At 47.4% G+C, this 17,200-nt stretch overlaps 1 protein-coding gene across 1 annotated transcript in view; it reads right to left on the bottom strand.

Annotated features, from left to right (window-relative positions):
• The window catches only part of PDE9A (phosphodiesterase 9A), a 50,163-nt gene extending 34,537 nt beyond the window's left edge, over positions 1-15,626 (bottom strand). Inside the window, exons 1-4 of the mRNA XM_049835179.1 lie at positions 15,180-15,626; positions 2,905-2,975; positions 1,008-1,085; positions 13-56 (exon numbers count right to left, since the gene is read on the bottom strand). Coding sequence (XP_049691136.1) covers positions 13-56; positions 1,008-1,085; positions 2,905-2,975; positions 15,180-15,248 — 262 coding nt within the window. The 5' untranslated portion in view covers positions 15,249-15,626. The remainder of the gene's footprint in view (positions 1-12; positions 57-1,007; positions 1,086-2,904; positions 2,976-15,179) is intronic.
• Positions 15,627-17,200: the final 1,574 nt, after the last annotated feature.

Genomic DNA, 17,200 nt, shown 5'->3' with positions numbered 1-17,200 from the left:
GGGTCATTTTACCTGAGAGCTGCCCAGTGGCAACAGGTATCACTTTGTATGGAGACCTGGAAGACTCAGAGAAGGTTGATGTTAGCAACACCCAGAAAGCAGTTTGTATTTCACATCTGTATTCCCTGAGAAGTAGGAAGTATCTGAATATGTTCTAAACTCTCTTAAAACCTGTCAGTTTAAATATGCAATGGGCACTTTTTATGGACACAAGACCCTCTGATTCACTACTAAACTAGAGACAGAGAGATCTTTCCTGTGCTGTATGGTGACACAACAAACATGGTAAAAATGCCTTCTCTTTGGCAAACCTTGATAGCTTGTGGACTGAGATGGTGAGGAAATTTTGTAGGTCAGAAAGGAGCTCCAGTAGTGGGGATTATCTTTTTGCTCTGTGTTTGCGCATCGTCTGGTGCAGTAGATCCCTTTCTGCTGTTGGGGGTCAGCCACATGGTGTCAGTGATAAGTAACGATGAAATATGCAACGAAGTAAATAACAGTAGAAGGAGTAACTGCAAGCAGTCAGAGTGAATCTAGAAGTGCCAGGCTGAACAAGAAATAGGAAGCCAATGAGAAAAAGAGAAAGGGATTTGGAGGCGAGAAGGGCCAAAGCCAGCATGGAAGAGACCTAACCTCATCAAAGACTTAGACTTCGCTTTGCAAGTAATGTCATGGTTGTGTCCTAGCAGAGCAATAAAGGAGTGGGGGAACAAAGGAGCTGGGAGCCTTGACAGCAAACAGGGTGGGATGGGAACAGATGTTCTACATTAAATACTTAAAAGTGGTATTTTTTCCTCAGACAATTATTCCTACTTTCATAACAAGTAAAAATCTTCAAAACCAGCAGGAATTAGTGTTACAAGCCAGCAAGCAATTCTTACTGTCATTTCCCTCCCTCCAGGGAGCTGCTCACCTCCTGCTGCACACAAAAGGCATCTGCAGGCAACCACCACCCCTTCCCTTAGGCTTGACCCTATTTTTGAAGAGCAGGTTGCAGCAAGACTTACCTCTCTGAGTTTGCAGGCATTGTCGGATCAATGGATACCATACAATTGTCTGCTGTCAAAAGGGAGATTGTTGTGTTCCTGAAAAGCACGTTTCAAAGAGGTTTATTTGACCTAGAAATGGTGGCTGAAATTCTGTGCTGCTGCATGCGGTGCATAGCCACCTTCTCTCCTGCAGCACTCCTGGCCTGGCCTTGGCACTGTCTCAGACCCATTTTACCTTGGTGCAGAAAGGGTCAAAACACAGGACAGGGCAGGCTTGATGCTTCACCCATTTCGATTACCAGGGAGGTTTCTGGCAAAATGTTAAGTGTGATCATCTTTGATCTCAGAGCAGATTTTGCTCCCTGCTAACTCGTGTATTCTGTTGACTCATCAACTAATAATTTCTATTAAAAAGCTATGTTTTGTGATACATTGACTCGGCAGATATGTATTGACTCACACTATACAAATGACTACAGTTGCTATGAATATCTTGAAATTATTTAGTTACTCTTTTACAAAACAAACAAATGTCTTGCTGAATATGAGGGCTCTATTTATTATTATTTTTTAATTACCGTGCTAGATGTGATCTCATAGGCTCAAATCTAAACCTTTGAGGTTTACTTTGGCTCCAGGAGCCTGGTTGAAATGCACCGTTTTTTTGAAAGTCTTCTGATGAAAATGAAGTGCCAAATATGCAGTGAACACCCTGATCATAAATCACTAAAACTGCTAAACAAAGTTTCCTGGGTGATGGAATGGAAGTATTTAACATCATAGGCAAATGAGAGTTATTAACCTCTCTAATGTCAAATGGGATGAAATAGCCAGGATAAACAGCAAGGGGCATTATTTCTGTCCAGCAGTTTATGCAAATTCTGAGTCAATATAGACAATTTTATCTTTCAATCCCCAGAGCTGGAGTCATGCAATAAACCCATGATTAAAGGACTGGCTTATTTTTTCCTGTGCTTTTTCTGTATTGTAGACCTGTATGTACAAAGGTAGAGACTATGGCTTATTGCATGCTGCTGTGCATCTGGCCTGCGCTGCTCGAGGTCCGTATGTAGACAGCAGATGCCCCCTTCTAGATGTGACTAAGGGGCTTCCCTTCCCCTGCACCACCACCCTTGACAGGCGGCGTAGAAGTGGCTGGGTGCTAGACCATGCCACCCTCCGCCACGCGCCAGCCTCTCCCACCCTCACACACAGCTACGCCTGATCCTGGGTCCCTCTCAACACAGAGATTTAAGTTGGGTGCTGCTCTCTAGGTTGAAGGTAAGAGAAACAAACCTTACAGCAAATTACAGCAGGAGAGATGGGTGGGCTTTGCAGAACAACATAAATTAGGAAATACTTGGCCTGAGCAATGGATTGGGGGATATTTATGTTCTATAAAATTATTCTGCTGGGGTACTTTGTGTTTGATTACCCCATACCTGGGATTAGATTGTACTGTAAACTGAAAGCTTATCACCTAGTGGCAATGCTTCTCATTGGCCCCAAATTTTTCCCTAAAACCCAGGTTCTAAACATATGATTGCATTTCACTCAATATGGGCAAATACGTAGTGCTGAGGTGAAACTGGTAGATGCACACAACCCGTGTGCACTCAGGGCTGGGCTTCTGCACTTGCTTTTATTTTTTTAGACTGTGTCTCTTCCCCTTCTACTCTGTTCCACTCTGTTCCTCAGACACAGCAGGCACTGAGGTGGCTTAACACCTGCCAGAGCTTTGTGCACTTTTCCAGCTGGTGCTCTCTGGATTGCCCCAATTTCTTCTTCCAGTAGACTGGAACGAGAGAGAAGCCTGAATAGCAGGTAAATGAATCACTTGGGGCCTGTCTTTAAATTGTCCCCAGAAGTAAAGGAAAAAAAGTGAAATGAATGCTACAAATTAAGAGAGACCTACCTTGGTAATCCTGTTGCAATGCAGAAGAGGTCCATAATATCTTTGGAGTTGCAGTATTTACTAAAGATCACCTTCCAAACCAATCAGCAGCAGGGGGGGGGGGGAAATGAAGAAAAAGAAGAGAAAGGACAGTTAGTTCCCACTGAGATATGAACTCTATTCAGGCATGAACTGGGCTAATTTTAAGGCTTATCCTACCATTTCAATTATCTGATTTGACTTGTGGGCTGGAGTATTTCTCTTCTTCTGTTTAATACCTGTGTCTTTTTCGATAAAGCAAGCAAGCTCTGGAGACCTAATTGCGCTGTTCAGAAGTAGAGCAATAATGTATGTGAACTGAGAGCAAAAGGTTTCTCATAATGCAGTATTGCTGCAGGATGATAACAGCTGCAAATTTAAGGATGCAAGAGCCCAGATTTAGGAAGAAAACAGCCCAGATTTGGGGAGGTCCTTGGATGGTATAAAAGGGCACTGCTTTTTGAACTAGACCAGCTTAAGCTAGCTTTAAACTGAACAGAGGGGGCTTTCCCCCCAGGTTGCGCCAAATTTCCTGCTGACTGTCAGGCTGTATCATTCCTGCTGTTAGGTCAGAGCTTGGACCTTGAATTACAAAATTTGCCACTGTTGCCTTCCCATGCCCTCAAACGCCTCTTCATCCCCCTGCCCTTCCACACACACCAGGCAGCCCCTATGTGGAGAAAACTGTTCAAGTGGTGCGTCTAGGAGTGCAGCATCTCCTTGATCCCATTGCGATACAGCCTTTGATGACACGATCCCCAGACTCCTGCATCCATCAGGACATGTGGCTGATGGCGCTCCCTGGTTGAGAAGCTCTTCTGCAGCCGGGGTGGGGGGCAGAAAGCCTCTCTGTGTGCCTTTGATTGACTGTGGTGGAGGCTTTGAACCTGCCGTGGAAATAAAATGCCTCATTGCAGTCAGGTCCGGCTCATCTTCTCAAAGCCAGGAACAACAAGGAGTAGCGGGGCTGGTTTGTCTGGGGGCTGCTGGTGTTAACAGGGTGGCCAGAGGCTGTGGGGCCCAGCTTGCTGTGGGGCGCGGGGGGAGGCGGTTCTGTGGAGAGGGGCAGCTTCCCTGGCCAGTGCTGGAGCTCTCCTGCCTCGCACCCCCCAAGAAGAAATAGCCACAGAGCTTCTGGGTTCAGGATGCAGCAGCTCAAAGGGACTTGCGGAGACCTGATGGCAAAACTCAAGAGGAGCAAGAAAGTGATAATTTGCAGATGAGGTCTGAGGCACAGGGAGATCAATGCCAAAAGTCTCCTCTCCTTGCAAGTGCCTTGCTGGAATCGCTGTTTTCCAGCCCCCACAACCACTCGTAGCATCCCATATTCTCAGGCACAGTTTCTATTGCCATCCATTGTGGGCACAGGAGGTGTGCATGCCCACAGATCAGTCTCAAGGCTGGTGACCCAGAAAATGAGGAACGTGTCCCCTGGGATGGTCTTCCAATGGTTTGTTTTCACTGCCTCGCCTGGTGCTGCCAGGAGGAGGCAGGGGCTGCAGGCAGAGGGACCTGCAGGCAGTGGGGGCTGCTGCCACCCTCCCCAGATCGAGCAGGTCCTGTGTGTTCAGCGAGGCGAAGACCAGGCTGAAAAATAACATGTCATCATCTAATTAAAGACTCTTCTGAAAGGCGTAGGTGCCCGGAGTTAATTAAGCCTACAGCCTCACTCCAGCAGCCTTGGCCTTCAAGTGCTTTAATTCCTAAATTGTAATAGCGTTGCAGTAACACTGTTCCCACGTGCGTTTTCTAAGGTGCTTTTCGGACACAAGGGGAAATCCCTTACCCGGAGATGTTGCGTGGTGCCGACCCAGACCTCTGCCACCGGCAATGGGGAAGCCATGGGAGAGCCCGTGGGATGCTCTGCCAGCGAGGAGCTGCTAATGCCTGCTCACAGCTGGGAACATCGCGAGCCTGAGGTATCAGGAGAGGAGGGACAACACTGCAAGATCTGGCCAGCCTGACTGAGCCCTGTTGCGTGACCCGACACTTGAGCTGATGCTGAAGCAAGACTTCAGACCTCAGTTTTCACCGGTGATGAGGAGCCCCCTTACTCTTGAGCAAAGCATCAGGGGTTTTGTGGTAGAGAAGAGAACAATACCGGTCACCTCAAGAGGTGGCTGTGACCGACACGTGCACGCACACCCACCTTGCCTGTTTTCCGACCCAGATGAGATTTACACCAGGCAATATCTTTACTTTATAAAACATCAAGGCACTTGATTGTTGAGGTAGTTAGTAACTGCTGCCAGGGAAATGGGTGGGATTAATGCCCGGGTGTGTTTTTAAAAGCCTATTTTGCCCAATGATTGACCCTTGGTTATTAAAATACAGCAGCAATCAAAGCAAGAAAACATACCCATTCGAGTTCAGATAGGACTGAAACCCCGCTCCTAGCAGAACACAGCATCCTACCAGAGTGATAGCTGCTAAAATTGGCTGACAGACTATTGGAGGGTACAACAACTGGTACATGCAGTAACTGAGCAGATGATGTTAATTGCGGCTGAACAGAGGGTAAAGGCTTGTGATGTGCCAGGAGTGCTATTTCAGGTATTGAGGTTTCTTATTCTGGAAATCAATTATTATTGACCAGGACAGATAATAGAGGAAAAGATTAAAAAGAAAAAAATATTAAAGAACATTAAAGGTAAGAAAGCCATCCTGACTCATAGAAAGTAGCAAGAGTTTTCAATGCATTGAGGATGAATTTTAATGCTTCCGTTTACTCCATGTAATAGCAAAAGAGTGGGAAGCAAAACAAAGACTGTAGATACTAGATCATAAGCTATCTCCATACATGCTTTTTAGCTTTCCATACTTGGTATTTTTACTGAAGTTTGCTAAAAGTGGATTTGTGAATCACCCACCGCACTTTGATACTCATCTCAGGATGGTTGTCCTCAGCTGTTTGTTTTGTTTTTTTTTTTTAATCAAAGAGCATATGCTACTGAAGTTTCCTTCTATTGCAACCTGCTGAGTTTTTTTGACCAACTTCCTTCTGTTATAAAACAAGGCAGGGAGCCTCAGACCTTTCCCAGAAATATGCAATTGTTCCTGTAACTGTCTGCAGGTTTATGTTCCCGATAAAGTTGATGCCAGTTGTGCTGATGGAATACGATTGGAATGCATTTTGGAGAGATGGAGAACAGTACTGCGTACTATTGATGGCTCCAGCACAGTATAGGAATCCTATTTGCCTAAAGTCCATTATCATTGCAGGGACATTAGCAACATGAAGGCAATATAGTGACATTTGGCTTGCAGCCATACTTCAGCCATCTGGGACACATGTTTTCTGCTGTGACCAGGGAAGATGGTTGACCTGCAGCTTTGAGGATAGGCAGCCCTGTTGGCACTAGCTGCAGAAATGAGCATCTTACCCAGTCCTGGGCAGATATCCATGCTTGGGCAGATGTCCTGAAGTCATTGCTGTTCAGCCTGGGTCTCCGTGATGATACTTTTCTGGCACTGTTTGTGGGTCTTATCCAGACCCACAGTCAGCAGTGAGGGACTTCATCTCCCTTCAAACCTGTCTGAGCTGTCTCTGACCCACAGTCATCATCTTGCTTTGGTCCCTGTTTGTACGCCTGGGCGGCAAGGCACTACTGCGACATGTCTCACAGCACCTCACTCCCTGCATTAACGCCTGGTGCTGGAAGATATCACTGCTTAGGACGGGACTCAGACCTTGCTATGGAGCATAACAGAGGCCAAAGACAGGAGACCGCAGCAGTTTCTACAGCTGTGGTACTGGGCTAACATCATGCATGTATAGGGTACAGACAGGTTTCCCCATAACACGCATCAAAAAAGTGCGTAGTCATGCAGGTCAGCACAGCCCAAAAAAGCCAGGGATGCAGCTCCTGACACACCTCCTGCAAGAAAGAGTGGACACAGGGACTCCAATATTGCCTGGTGGTACTAGAGTCTTCTGCAAGACCGCTCAGCACAAGACAGTCCGTTGTCAGTGTCATTTCTGAAAGCAAAGGCAGAGCCAAAATCATGTGCAAGCAGAGTCACAGTAGTGATACACCGCATGGGAAAGGGAAACAGAGGCCTCTCCTTCAGCTTGCAGAGTGATGACTAGATGCCATGAGGAAAATCAGCCACATATAAACCCCGTTAACTGCATCTCCCTTTGATTTGTGCCAGGAGGAAAAAAATGTATTCCTCAAAAGTGATGCAGCACCTGCAAACAATTCATTTCCCCGGTTTGAGAGTTAACATTGTTTCATATTTCTGTTCTTGTTACTGTTAGCAAAACTTCTACTGTGTGTAGGGAAAAAAGGCAAGAAAACTAGTCTTCTCTGAATGCTTAGCTTCATTGTTTCAATGAGTCTCCATCAAGACCAAGAAGCAGTCATTTGATTTAAGTGGGGAATGCTGTCTGTCTGCCTTGGAAAGTAACATGAAGCAAAGGGGGGGAAAGCAGAATGAATAATAACTGAGGCTTTTTGGAGTGGAAATAATATTTTGATGAAGCATGCAGTGACTACGAAGTAGGACAGCGTGACTCGATGGGGATGCCTGGTTCCTGGCCCAGAGCTCACTTCTGTGGGACTGGTTTCTGTCCTGGAGACAGCTCTGCATTTTTTTTTGAAACATCTTCCTCTGAAATAAGGGGCCATTGTCTCTTAATCCCTAGTATCCACCTCTGGTCTAGGACAAGGATTTTAAAACCCCTCTCAGAAAGATTAGGTACCAGAGCCCTGGTACTCTGGCTGGCTTTCCCACTCAGAGGAGGCATTCAATATTAAGGACTGTGATGGAGATATTACTAAAAGACCATCGTGCACATACTCTGCAACCTACCAGTTTACAACTAATCACATTATATTTTGCTTTCAGATAGGATGGGTAAAAACACAGATTACAAATTCAATTTCTGTTCTATATTTGATCCTCAGAACAGCTAATCCTCTCTGTAAACTGCAAACCCTGTCCAGAATGTTATCCTGTTCTGATCTGCTGTTAGTAATTGGGTTTTCTTCCAAGAATTTAACTTGCATTTGTTTTTTTTAAGCTAGTAAAATTCCTAAATAAATAATGCAGAAATATTTTCAAACTCAGTGTACCCTCAGTTTCCAGTCCTACTTCCTTTTGCTGGTCTCAGCCTGCTGTGTTCACGACTTTTAGCACTTGGTGATGTCTTTCATTCAGCTCAGTAAGCAATGTTCAGAGTCAGAGCTGAAACTGCGGAGTTGAAACAATCTAAAATTATAATCTTTCACAAATTAGATTGGAGGAGAGTGTTTCAGAAAAGAGTCTGGTAAAACTCAGTTATGTATCTTGTATGGACTGTGAAAAATGTTGCTGCTTCTGTAAGAGCAGCTTTCACAGAGGATTTCTGAATTGCTAAGTCAGAAGGCTGATGTGAAATTTTTCGTTGTGATTTTTTCCCTGTCTCTTCAGTGGTCTTTGTTCTCCTTGTAAAAATGAAGTAGAATCCAGAACTTTTAGATATCACTCTCTAAAAAACACTGGAAGGAATTCATATTTCTAAATGTGTAAGCAACTAGGTCTTCCTCAAAAAATAGTGATAAATGACCTATCAGTCATAGTTCCCAATATCCAACAGAAGCCTTACCTAAAATCCTATATCTAAACATCTTCCAGGTTTCTCACTCTTTGCATTCAGATACAAGCATAGCATGAGCCCAACTATATCCAAATTATCTGTCTATTTTTCACTCTCACGCCAATTCACAGTTGATATTCAGAAAACCATTCCATGTACCTGAGCTTCAAATGTTGGGCCATATTAAAAAAAAGTACCATCTGTTTGATGCAGTAGGAGCTTCTCTAAGACGAGAACAGAAAATAAGTGCGTGTGTACATGTGCATGAGTGGAGAACAAAACATGAGAACCCTCAGCCTAGAATCCAAGCAAAAATGGAAGCTCCCCTGCGCTCTTCAAACACAGCTTCTGTTAGAGGGCGAGGAGCATGGTCGAAGTTTTACTTCCAACAGCCAGAGCTCTGCAGTCCTGCTGATTCACACTTACCTTCGGGCAGTGATGCGGCTTGACAACGTTCATTTCAACACAACACCTAAGCGAAATGTACAGGTGGGATTTGTCTGACGTAACTTCAACCATCTACAAGTTCGGCATCTCATGGGTGTTATTCTGCTAAACTCCCTCTCTCGCCAGCAGAGAAAGACGACAACTTCCAAAGGGTAAATCAGCCCACATGTCTCTGAAAGCCGGTTTAAGATGGGATGAATCATCCTCTGGAGATACCACCCGCCTCCCCAGTGACTGCAGGGGAACCTGGGTGACTAGCCTAGCTTGGAGCAGTCATTGCTAACTTTTAGATGGCTACTGTTAATGGGTAAGTGGGGTGAATCCCATTAGTTTCCTCATTATATACATTACCCTAAAATAAGAAACAGGAGCTGCCAGACAGAGCTGACGTATCAGGATCCTGAGGCACATGGCTGTATGGTAAGTCGCAATTCCCATCCCTATAACATCTCTGAATAGAGAGCTATGGGAAAAGAGATTTTTCTCTTTTCGAGAAAGAGAAAATGTCTACGATACACTCATACGTGTGACCCCCAGGGCAATCCTGGATGTCCACTGAGAGGGACAGCATGGCAGAGGCTGGGTCTTTCACTACAAGCAAGGAACCATCTCATTAATTTTTAGAGTTATTGGGGCTCATAGAAAAAGCGAGCTTACATTAAAGAGAGCCTTGTGTAACCTACTGACTGTACTAAAGGACATACTGCTGATATTCAGTCTTTCAGTGCTAATGATTAATGGCAGAATATAAGCAGGAACCAGCAAGGCTGATTGTGAGAGGCTGAGCTGACAGTTTCTTATTTTCTGCAGCAGACATAAAAGTACCTCAACCTTTGACAAATAACACGAATGTCTATACTCTGGCTTTTCTTAACATAAAAAGGGCATGTGTTTGCTGCTAATGGAGTACTAAGTGCAATTAACCCTGTAGCACATTAATGCATTAGGCTCGAAATGTTTCGTAAGCTGGATAATAAGGATGCTTCAACACCAAATGTCCTCACTAAATGTGAGTGAAGCTAGGCTGTTTGTTTCGAAACTACTCACAGAATTAATGCCTGACATTACAACATGCTTGATAATATAGGACTGTTAGAAGGGTAATGTTAGTTAATGGAGTAAGGAAAAGCAGGTACGGTGAGAGGCCAGTGAAAGGCGATTTGTAGCTGTAAAAGTAAGTTCACTACAAAGGTGATAGAAACAAAATGGTTTTGTCTTGTTTGTGCTAAGCCAGAAGAGGTGTGTATGAGTAGCATAAGTTGCTACAGTTGGCTTGTGCGAATCCGTAGGCAATGCTAGTGGGAAAGTGTTAAACTTACACTTTGTCTTGGCTAATGTGAGCATGAACTGTAATAACTGTAATAGACTGCATGTGACTTCAGAAAGATAAACAGCAGTAAACAAGCCTTTCTGGGTGATGGGTACAGAAGAACTATGGAGCTATGCTGGAATTACGGAGCTGCGCTGGGATTGAGGTTTGGCCCCCTAAATGCTCTGAGGAGCCCTCACTGGGGAGGAAAGAGAAGGGGGCGTAGGGGAGAGAGAGAGGCCTCAGGTACGACATTTTCTTTCACTTTCTTAAAAGCATGGGTTTAAGCCATTTTTACTCTTTAAAATGTTTATGTGCTGTCATGTGAAGGAGTTTTAGGAACGTGCTGTTCATTTCTTGCTGCTTTACAGCAAGAATATCTAGCAGCCACCTTGAATTCACTGGGGCCAGCTAAAATCGGAGAGCCGAGGTTAGCCAAGACCACTGGCCAGACTCAGTCTGTGCTACCTTGCACCCTCCCTTACCCACAGAGATCCGCCAGCACTGAGAAAATGGCCTTGATCCCACAAAAACATACTTATGCCTCACCATGCTAAAGCGGGTTTTGGCATCAGCTTGTCCATGCACGGGAAGAACCTGCGAACACCAGCCAGGCAGAGCAGCCCCCCGGAGGTGTCCATGTCCCGACTGCCCACGAACACCCCCTCTGTGCACCCCTCGGATGGTCGGCAGCTGAAAGGGTGTTGCCCTAAATCCTCAATCCAAACAGACGGGGATGGGGTCCATGTGCACCGCAGAGCATACTTGGCCTGCTGTGCTGCGAGAGTCACCGGGATGCAAAAATACTTAATTGCTTTGAACTGATCATCACGCCATTATTTTTCTGCTGTGTTTTGTTTTTAATCTGAATCCAGTTTGGCACGTTAAAAATAGCATGGTGAGCTTTGGAAAAATCTGTTGGGTTTGCTAGAGTCTAGGCATTTATACCACAGTTGCTGTTGCTCTAATTAAAAGGAAAAGCTCACATGACAGAAATGATTCCTATGCGCTGACGTTTCAATGCAATAAGCACAGCACCAAAATCCAGTCTTGGCGTTGTACTGTTCTTTGTGGACCTCAGACCAAGAGGAACGATGGCTGTAGATGGCTCGGTGTCCTGCTCCACAGGTCAGTACAGTAGACACCCAGAAAGGTTGAACTCAATACATTTCTTTGGGGGAAAAAAAAAAAAAAAAAAAAAGAAGGTAATTTCTCTGTTTGGCATCCAGAATGACTCAGTAAACCAGAAAAATGACTCCAAAATTCTTTACTTGCTTTCTGAAGAGGATGAAAATACCACCCTGAGTAATTTCATAGAATCCTTGACAAAGGCGGCGGTCCTTTTCCTTTTTCCAGTTAGATCAGGCTCTGTACCCCTCTGACTTTCCATCTTTGTTACAAATATGATGTTGATTAAGACACTGGAAACAGAAATCCTCTTGAATTAAGCATTTTTCTTGGAGGAACTCCTTACAACTCTGTAAGCAAAGCCACTACCCTGTGACATTTGAAAACGAGAGCCATGAAGCCACCCACCTGGGAATAAGGCCACTGGCTGGTTCGGCTCTGTTACCATTTAAATCTCAAAGGTCAAAAGAAAATGTTCCCCAGTAGTTTCTTCATGGAAAAAAATTGGGCATGAGCTGGGGAACATTTTCTTGCTGGTGGATTTTTAATTGGAAACAGGCTCAATAGGAATTTTTCTTAAAAACGTGGCCAAAGGGTTAATAACATTATGAAGGAAAATAGGACTCTGCAGTAAACCTCACTTCTCCGCTGGCAGGTTGGGGGTTTGGGTGGGTACTGCAAAATCACCTTATCCTATATGAAACACGGCCACGGCTTCCCCCATCCCACCATCTTCTCCTTTGCCTGGCAGCAGACCAGGCTGTGGCAGCGGTGGGACACGGGGGTGTTTCACAGATGCGCTAAGCCCTGGGCACGCGTGTGAAGCGCAGAGGGACGTGTGTGTCCAGGCAAGCGGGTAATGAACTGCTGCGGGTCTCTGGGTGAGAGGATCCTTTAAAAATAAATAAACCAAGCAGCGCTTGTTTCCCCCAGGTGCGCATCCCCTTTATGTAGGTGCTGGATAGAAAGCGCATTACGCTGTAATTTCATTTTTTAATCAGCTCCGAGAACAAGTGACCTCTTTGAAGCTGGTTTGCGCAGAGCCCCGGTTCGGTGTGTGGCTGTAACGCCACAAAGCCTTTGATCTTCCCTCTCCCGCAGCCCCAGCGCAGCTGTCCCCTCCACCTCCTGCTTCACATTTGGCTCTGCCTCCACCAGCTTGGCAGGTGGCCACTCCATGGGGGATCCCCATCCCCTGTCCCTTGGCCAGGACACAGCTACCAGCAGCCCGAAGCCTTCCTCTGGTGGACATGAGAACCAGCTTTTTGGGGATCTTGAGCTCAGGTGCCTGTGGGCGTACCAGGGTTGGTGTCTGCTGGGCTGGGCTCCCCTCTCCCCCCAGCCTCCCACCACCCCCTCCCCCAGGAGGCTACTGGTGTTCATGGCACTGGCCTTGGGGGTATGGACCTCAGCCCTTCCTCTGGGACGTGTTGGCCTCAGGTGTGGCTCTGCGTTCAACCCCCGCTGATGGTGCCTCCTTTATTTCAACAACTAGCGAGAGGAGCTTCAAAGCCAACAAACTCCTTCAAGGATCGCCGCGTCCCTCTGCCCTCCCTGCTGTGCCCCTCCGGACCTGCCGACACACAAACCTACTTAGCTTAATTCAACGCTCCCGTTGCAGAGCGCTTTCAAGTGCTCTTCTGCAACATGCAGGTTCCCGGGAGAGGTGATGCGGCTCTCCGAGCCTGGTTTGTCCTTTCATTTACCCCCGTGCCAAGGCAGAACGACTTCTCCCAAAGTCAGTAGCACATCCTGCGGCTGCACCAGTAGAAATTCAGGATGAGGCCGTGGAAACACAAAATTACCTGTGAGTAATTGCCATCACAGTTAGCGGTATTGTAGGATGCCCAGTTCTATCGCACAACTTTGCGATGTCCAGCAAGCCGGTTGCAAGTTGGAGCTGAGCCCTTTCAAACTCAACAAGTACTGTTATAATGAAGCTCATACCTCATAACTGGGTTGATGAATAGCTTAGCATTGATTTAATGAGTTCCCTTCAGAAGCCTCCAATACTGCATTCCTTAGAAGATTAAGGGTTGGTTTTTATTTTTTTATTTCTAATGATGTTGTTACTGAGGAGGCATGAGAATCTGAGATATGCCCTGCTTACCCCTGGGTGAACCCCATTTACACAGCATTTTTACTGCAGGAATCCTTCCAAACATTGCACAGATGGAATTTCACATCTGACAAAAGAAACAGATAATGTTTATCGAGAAAAAAAAAAAAAACCTTAATACTGCCTGAGTTTGCATTTGCTTTCTCATGCGATTGTGCCTCTTCTGCGTTTTTTAGTGTCAAAAGTACTCTCCAGAGACTGGTTCTGAGACGTGCTTTTTTTTCTTTTTTTTTTTTTAAAAACAGCATGAATGACAGACAATGTGCTTTACCAATGTCTATGGGAACACTCGCCACCCTTTCAAAATACCAAAACGTTGTCATACTGAACTGTAAAGATGCCAGGGAGCTCTGTACAAGCCTTGCTTCTAGTGGTCATCAGGCAACCAACTCATTAAGCTCTGGCAAAAAAGCAGCAGTGCCTTCAGCCCAGCAGAGCCGGCACGCTCCCACCTGCCAGGACAGATGAGAGGGACCACCGTCACGTCTAACCCCCGAGATGGATGAAGAGGAGCAGCCTGCTGTGGGGAACCTGGCACAGATTTGGATTCTCCAAGGTCTTGCTCCTGAGGACATGACTTTCATGGTCGTGGTGGTCTCCAGGGCAGTGGCAGTGGGGACCGTAGGCAACAGAGGTGCGCCCGGTGGGACGGGACTGTGAGTATCAGCTCTCCCTTTACCTCCTTTCTGCTGTCACTCATACAGCAAAGGGGAGGGAAGGGAAAGGGTAGCTTTGCTGTTTCTTTTTAAAGGAGAAACAAAAGGCAAGGCTGGGTGAAATGAAAATTCTGCTCTCAAAAGAGCAGGAAGAGAGAGAGATTTGAATTTTGCAAGTCAGAGTTTACTTGCTCTTGAGCCTCGCAGCGGTTCTCCAGTACAAAAAAGGCGCTTGGTTTGTGGCCAAAAAATTGCTGACAAAAAGAAATAATAAAAAAAAGGACTTGCAAAAACGCGGCGGCATTATTTCTGTTTAAAAGCAGTGGGCTGTCAGTTCAGTTCGACAGCGTGCGAGCTCTCCCTTTTAGCCAGAATACATTTCTCCTACCGTTTTCCCTGTGCTGTGAACCGTGTTTCAGCAAACAATGCAGGCTAATGAAAGTGAAAGTTTTAATTAACGTTTATCAACCTTTACGAACAACTTGGCAAAGGTGGCAGGGACCCCACAGCCCCCTGGCGATCCAGCGGCACACCCCAACGCACAACAGCCGGGCACCTGCCTGCCGTTCAGCTTGGCAGTAGGAAAATGCCCATCGCTAACCCCCCCGCAGCAGGTAATCTCCAAATAACTCAGCACGCCGTGCTTTCCGGCTCCCGCTGCTTGGGTGAAAACCGCTCCGCGGGCAAAACTTTGTAAACACGTCGCAACGCTACTCCGGGAGAGGAAGCCTGAACGGCTGCTAAAGCGAGGATCCCCATGCCATCCGTGAGAGCTGGCAGCACCCAGCCCTCCCCGGCTGCCAGCCCCCCCTTCCCCTTCAAATAAACATCCGTGTACAAAGCAAAAGCTGCTCAAGATCCCCCCTCCTTCCCCTTAAAAAGAGATTTGAAGCCCGCAACGGCACTGAATGCAAACACGCATCTAACTCGCGTTACAGAAATAGGTCGTGCAGCAAACACAGCCCGCAGCCGCTGCTGCGTCCAGAGACGCTACTTTGTAAAAAACAGCAAAAGTACCTTTTGAATTCTTCCATCAATATCCAAATAAATACACTTGGGCCGGTAAGTTGAGGAGGCAGATCCCATCTTGCTACAGTTGGGCTTTCACTGGACTTTTTTCCAGTGTCAAACAGAGCAGAAAATAAGGTTTATCCTACCAAGCTGAGCCACCGCTGCCTGACAGTTTGGTGTCCCCGCTCTTCTGTATCCCCACTGTACTCTCATTCTGGGAAGGTCCCTCCTCTAACATGCATGCATTTTGCCGTGCTTCTGTCTCTCTCTGCCACCTCCTTTTAGTTTTGCTTCCCTCCAAATCCAGCTGCCTCGGACAGGGAAAGACACAGGCTCCAGATGCTGTCTGCAAGTGCCCTCTCGACTCCCGTAGCAACAACCCCTCTTGGCTTTAGGGCTGAGAGCTGCTGCTCTGACCCTGGGGCCGACCAGCTCCTCTTACACACAAGACCAAGTGGCATTTATCCCCCGGGGGAGGCTGGGGAGGGGAGAAAAACCTCCTTCATCAGGGTGGGGAGAGATGTCATTCATTTTTATGCTGAAATAGGACTGTAATCATGAATTAGTGCCGACCCTTCTGGTGAGCTGCCCGCACCCTGCAAGCGGTGTGAGAGGCTCCCAGCTGTGCCCTGCGCTGAAGTGTCCTTTCAGAAACCCACCACCGGGGCTCAGACCGCCTCAGCCCAAACTCAGCAGCTTAATTTCCACATCCCTCCTGTTATCATTACAAGGATGGAAAGAAAAAGCAGCAGCTTTCCCACCCCCCTCCCCCCCGTAAGCTCCAGAAGCATGAAGAAAGAGTAAAGCCCATGCTCTCGCCCAACACCATCCGTGCCACCCCCGGAGCGAAGGAATTTGTCATTTAAGGGAATGTGAAGTATCCTGGCAAAGGCGTCTCCCATGGGAAGGCGCAGCCGAAAACCAGGAGAGAGCAAAGCATCCGATGGTCGATTCTCTGAGCGGATGCCAGATGCCATCTGCCGCGGGTCTGTGCTGTGCTGCAGTGCCTGTGGGGAGCCGAAGCCGCGGCGGGTGATGCTCCGTCACCGAGAAAGCTTTGGAGGCAGCCGCTCCTCCGCCCTCACAGGGGAGAGGCTGTTTGACGGGCTGCAGGCACACACCGCGGCTGGAAACAGCTCACCCTGCGAGCGTTAGTTCTCGGTGTTTTCTGAGGCTTCTGACGGAAGAGCTGCAAAAACCTTTCCCGGCCTTTTTTGCGCCGCAGTTTGGGAGAGATGGGCTTGCGGCAGCGGGGTCGGTGCCGCCTTCCCTGCCCACCCCCAGGCCCTCGAGCAAGACACAACTGACCCTCAGAGGAGGCCAACGTGGCCCTGTGGGCTACGGCACGATGTGCAGCCTCGGCTGCCCCCCGCAACGCACGGGCAGGGCTCGTTCGCTGGGCGAAGGGGATTCGGAAGAGCTGGCAGGGCTGAGCGGGTCCTGGAGCCAGAGCCAGGCTGGCCTTTCGGACCGAAGCCAGCGGTACTCCCTCACAGCCAGCGGCAAGGCAACTCTTTGGGGAGGTGCAAGCCATCTTTCCTCTGCCAGCTTGGAGCAAGCACTTGAAGTCTTTCAGGAGAGAGCCCTTGCCACCGTAGGGCAATCCTGTAAGCTATCCCCTAGGCTATCCCCCAGTCCATCCTGTAAGCTGTCCTGGAGGCTACCCCCGGGCTATCCTCCAGGCTATTTTGCAGTCTACCCCGCAGGGTATCCTGCAAGCCATCCCGGAGGCTAATCCCCATGACTATCCTGTAAGCTATGACGTAGGCTATCCCTACGGCTATTCCAAGGTGGGTGCAGCCTCTCCCACTGCAACAGTCCTTCCTCATCAATCCCGATGCTTCTGTACATGGGTCGGGACTTCTGTGACCGATCATTTCATACCCTGCTCTGCTAAGCATTGCCCTAACCCTCTTTTACCACGGTTCACTCCCGAGTGACTTGATTGACCTTGACAAGCAGCAGGTGCCCAAGGAAGACGGTCATGTCAACAAAAACGCAACCGTTTAGAAAGAGGCAGCAAAACT

This window comes from Accipiter gentilis, chromosome 32 (genome assembly GCF_929443795.1).
Source record: "Accipiter gentilis chromosome 32, bAccGen1.1, whole genome shotgun sequence".
NCBI lineage: Eukaryota > Metazoa > Chordata > Aves > Accipitriformes > Accipitridae > Astur > Astur gentilis.
The sequence above is the reverse complement of the archived record's forward strand: the minus strand, read 5'-3'. Positions and strand labels throughout refer to the sequence as shown.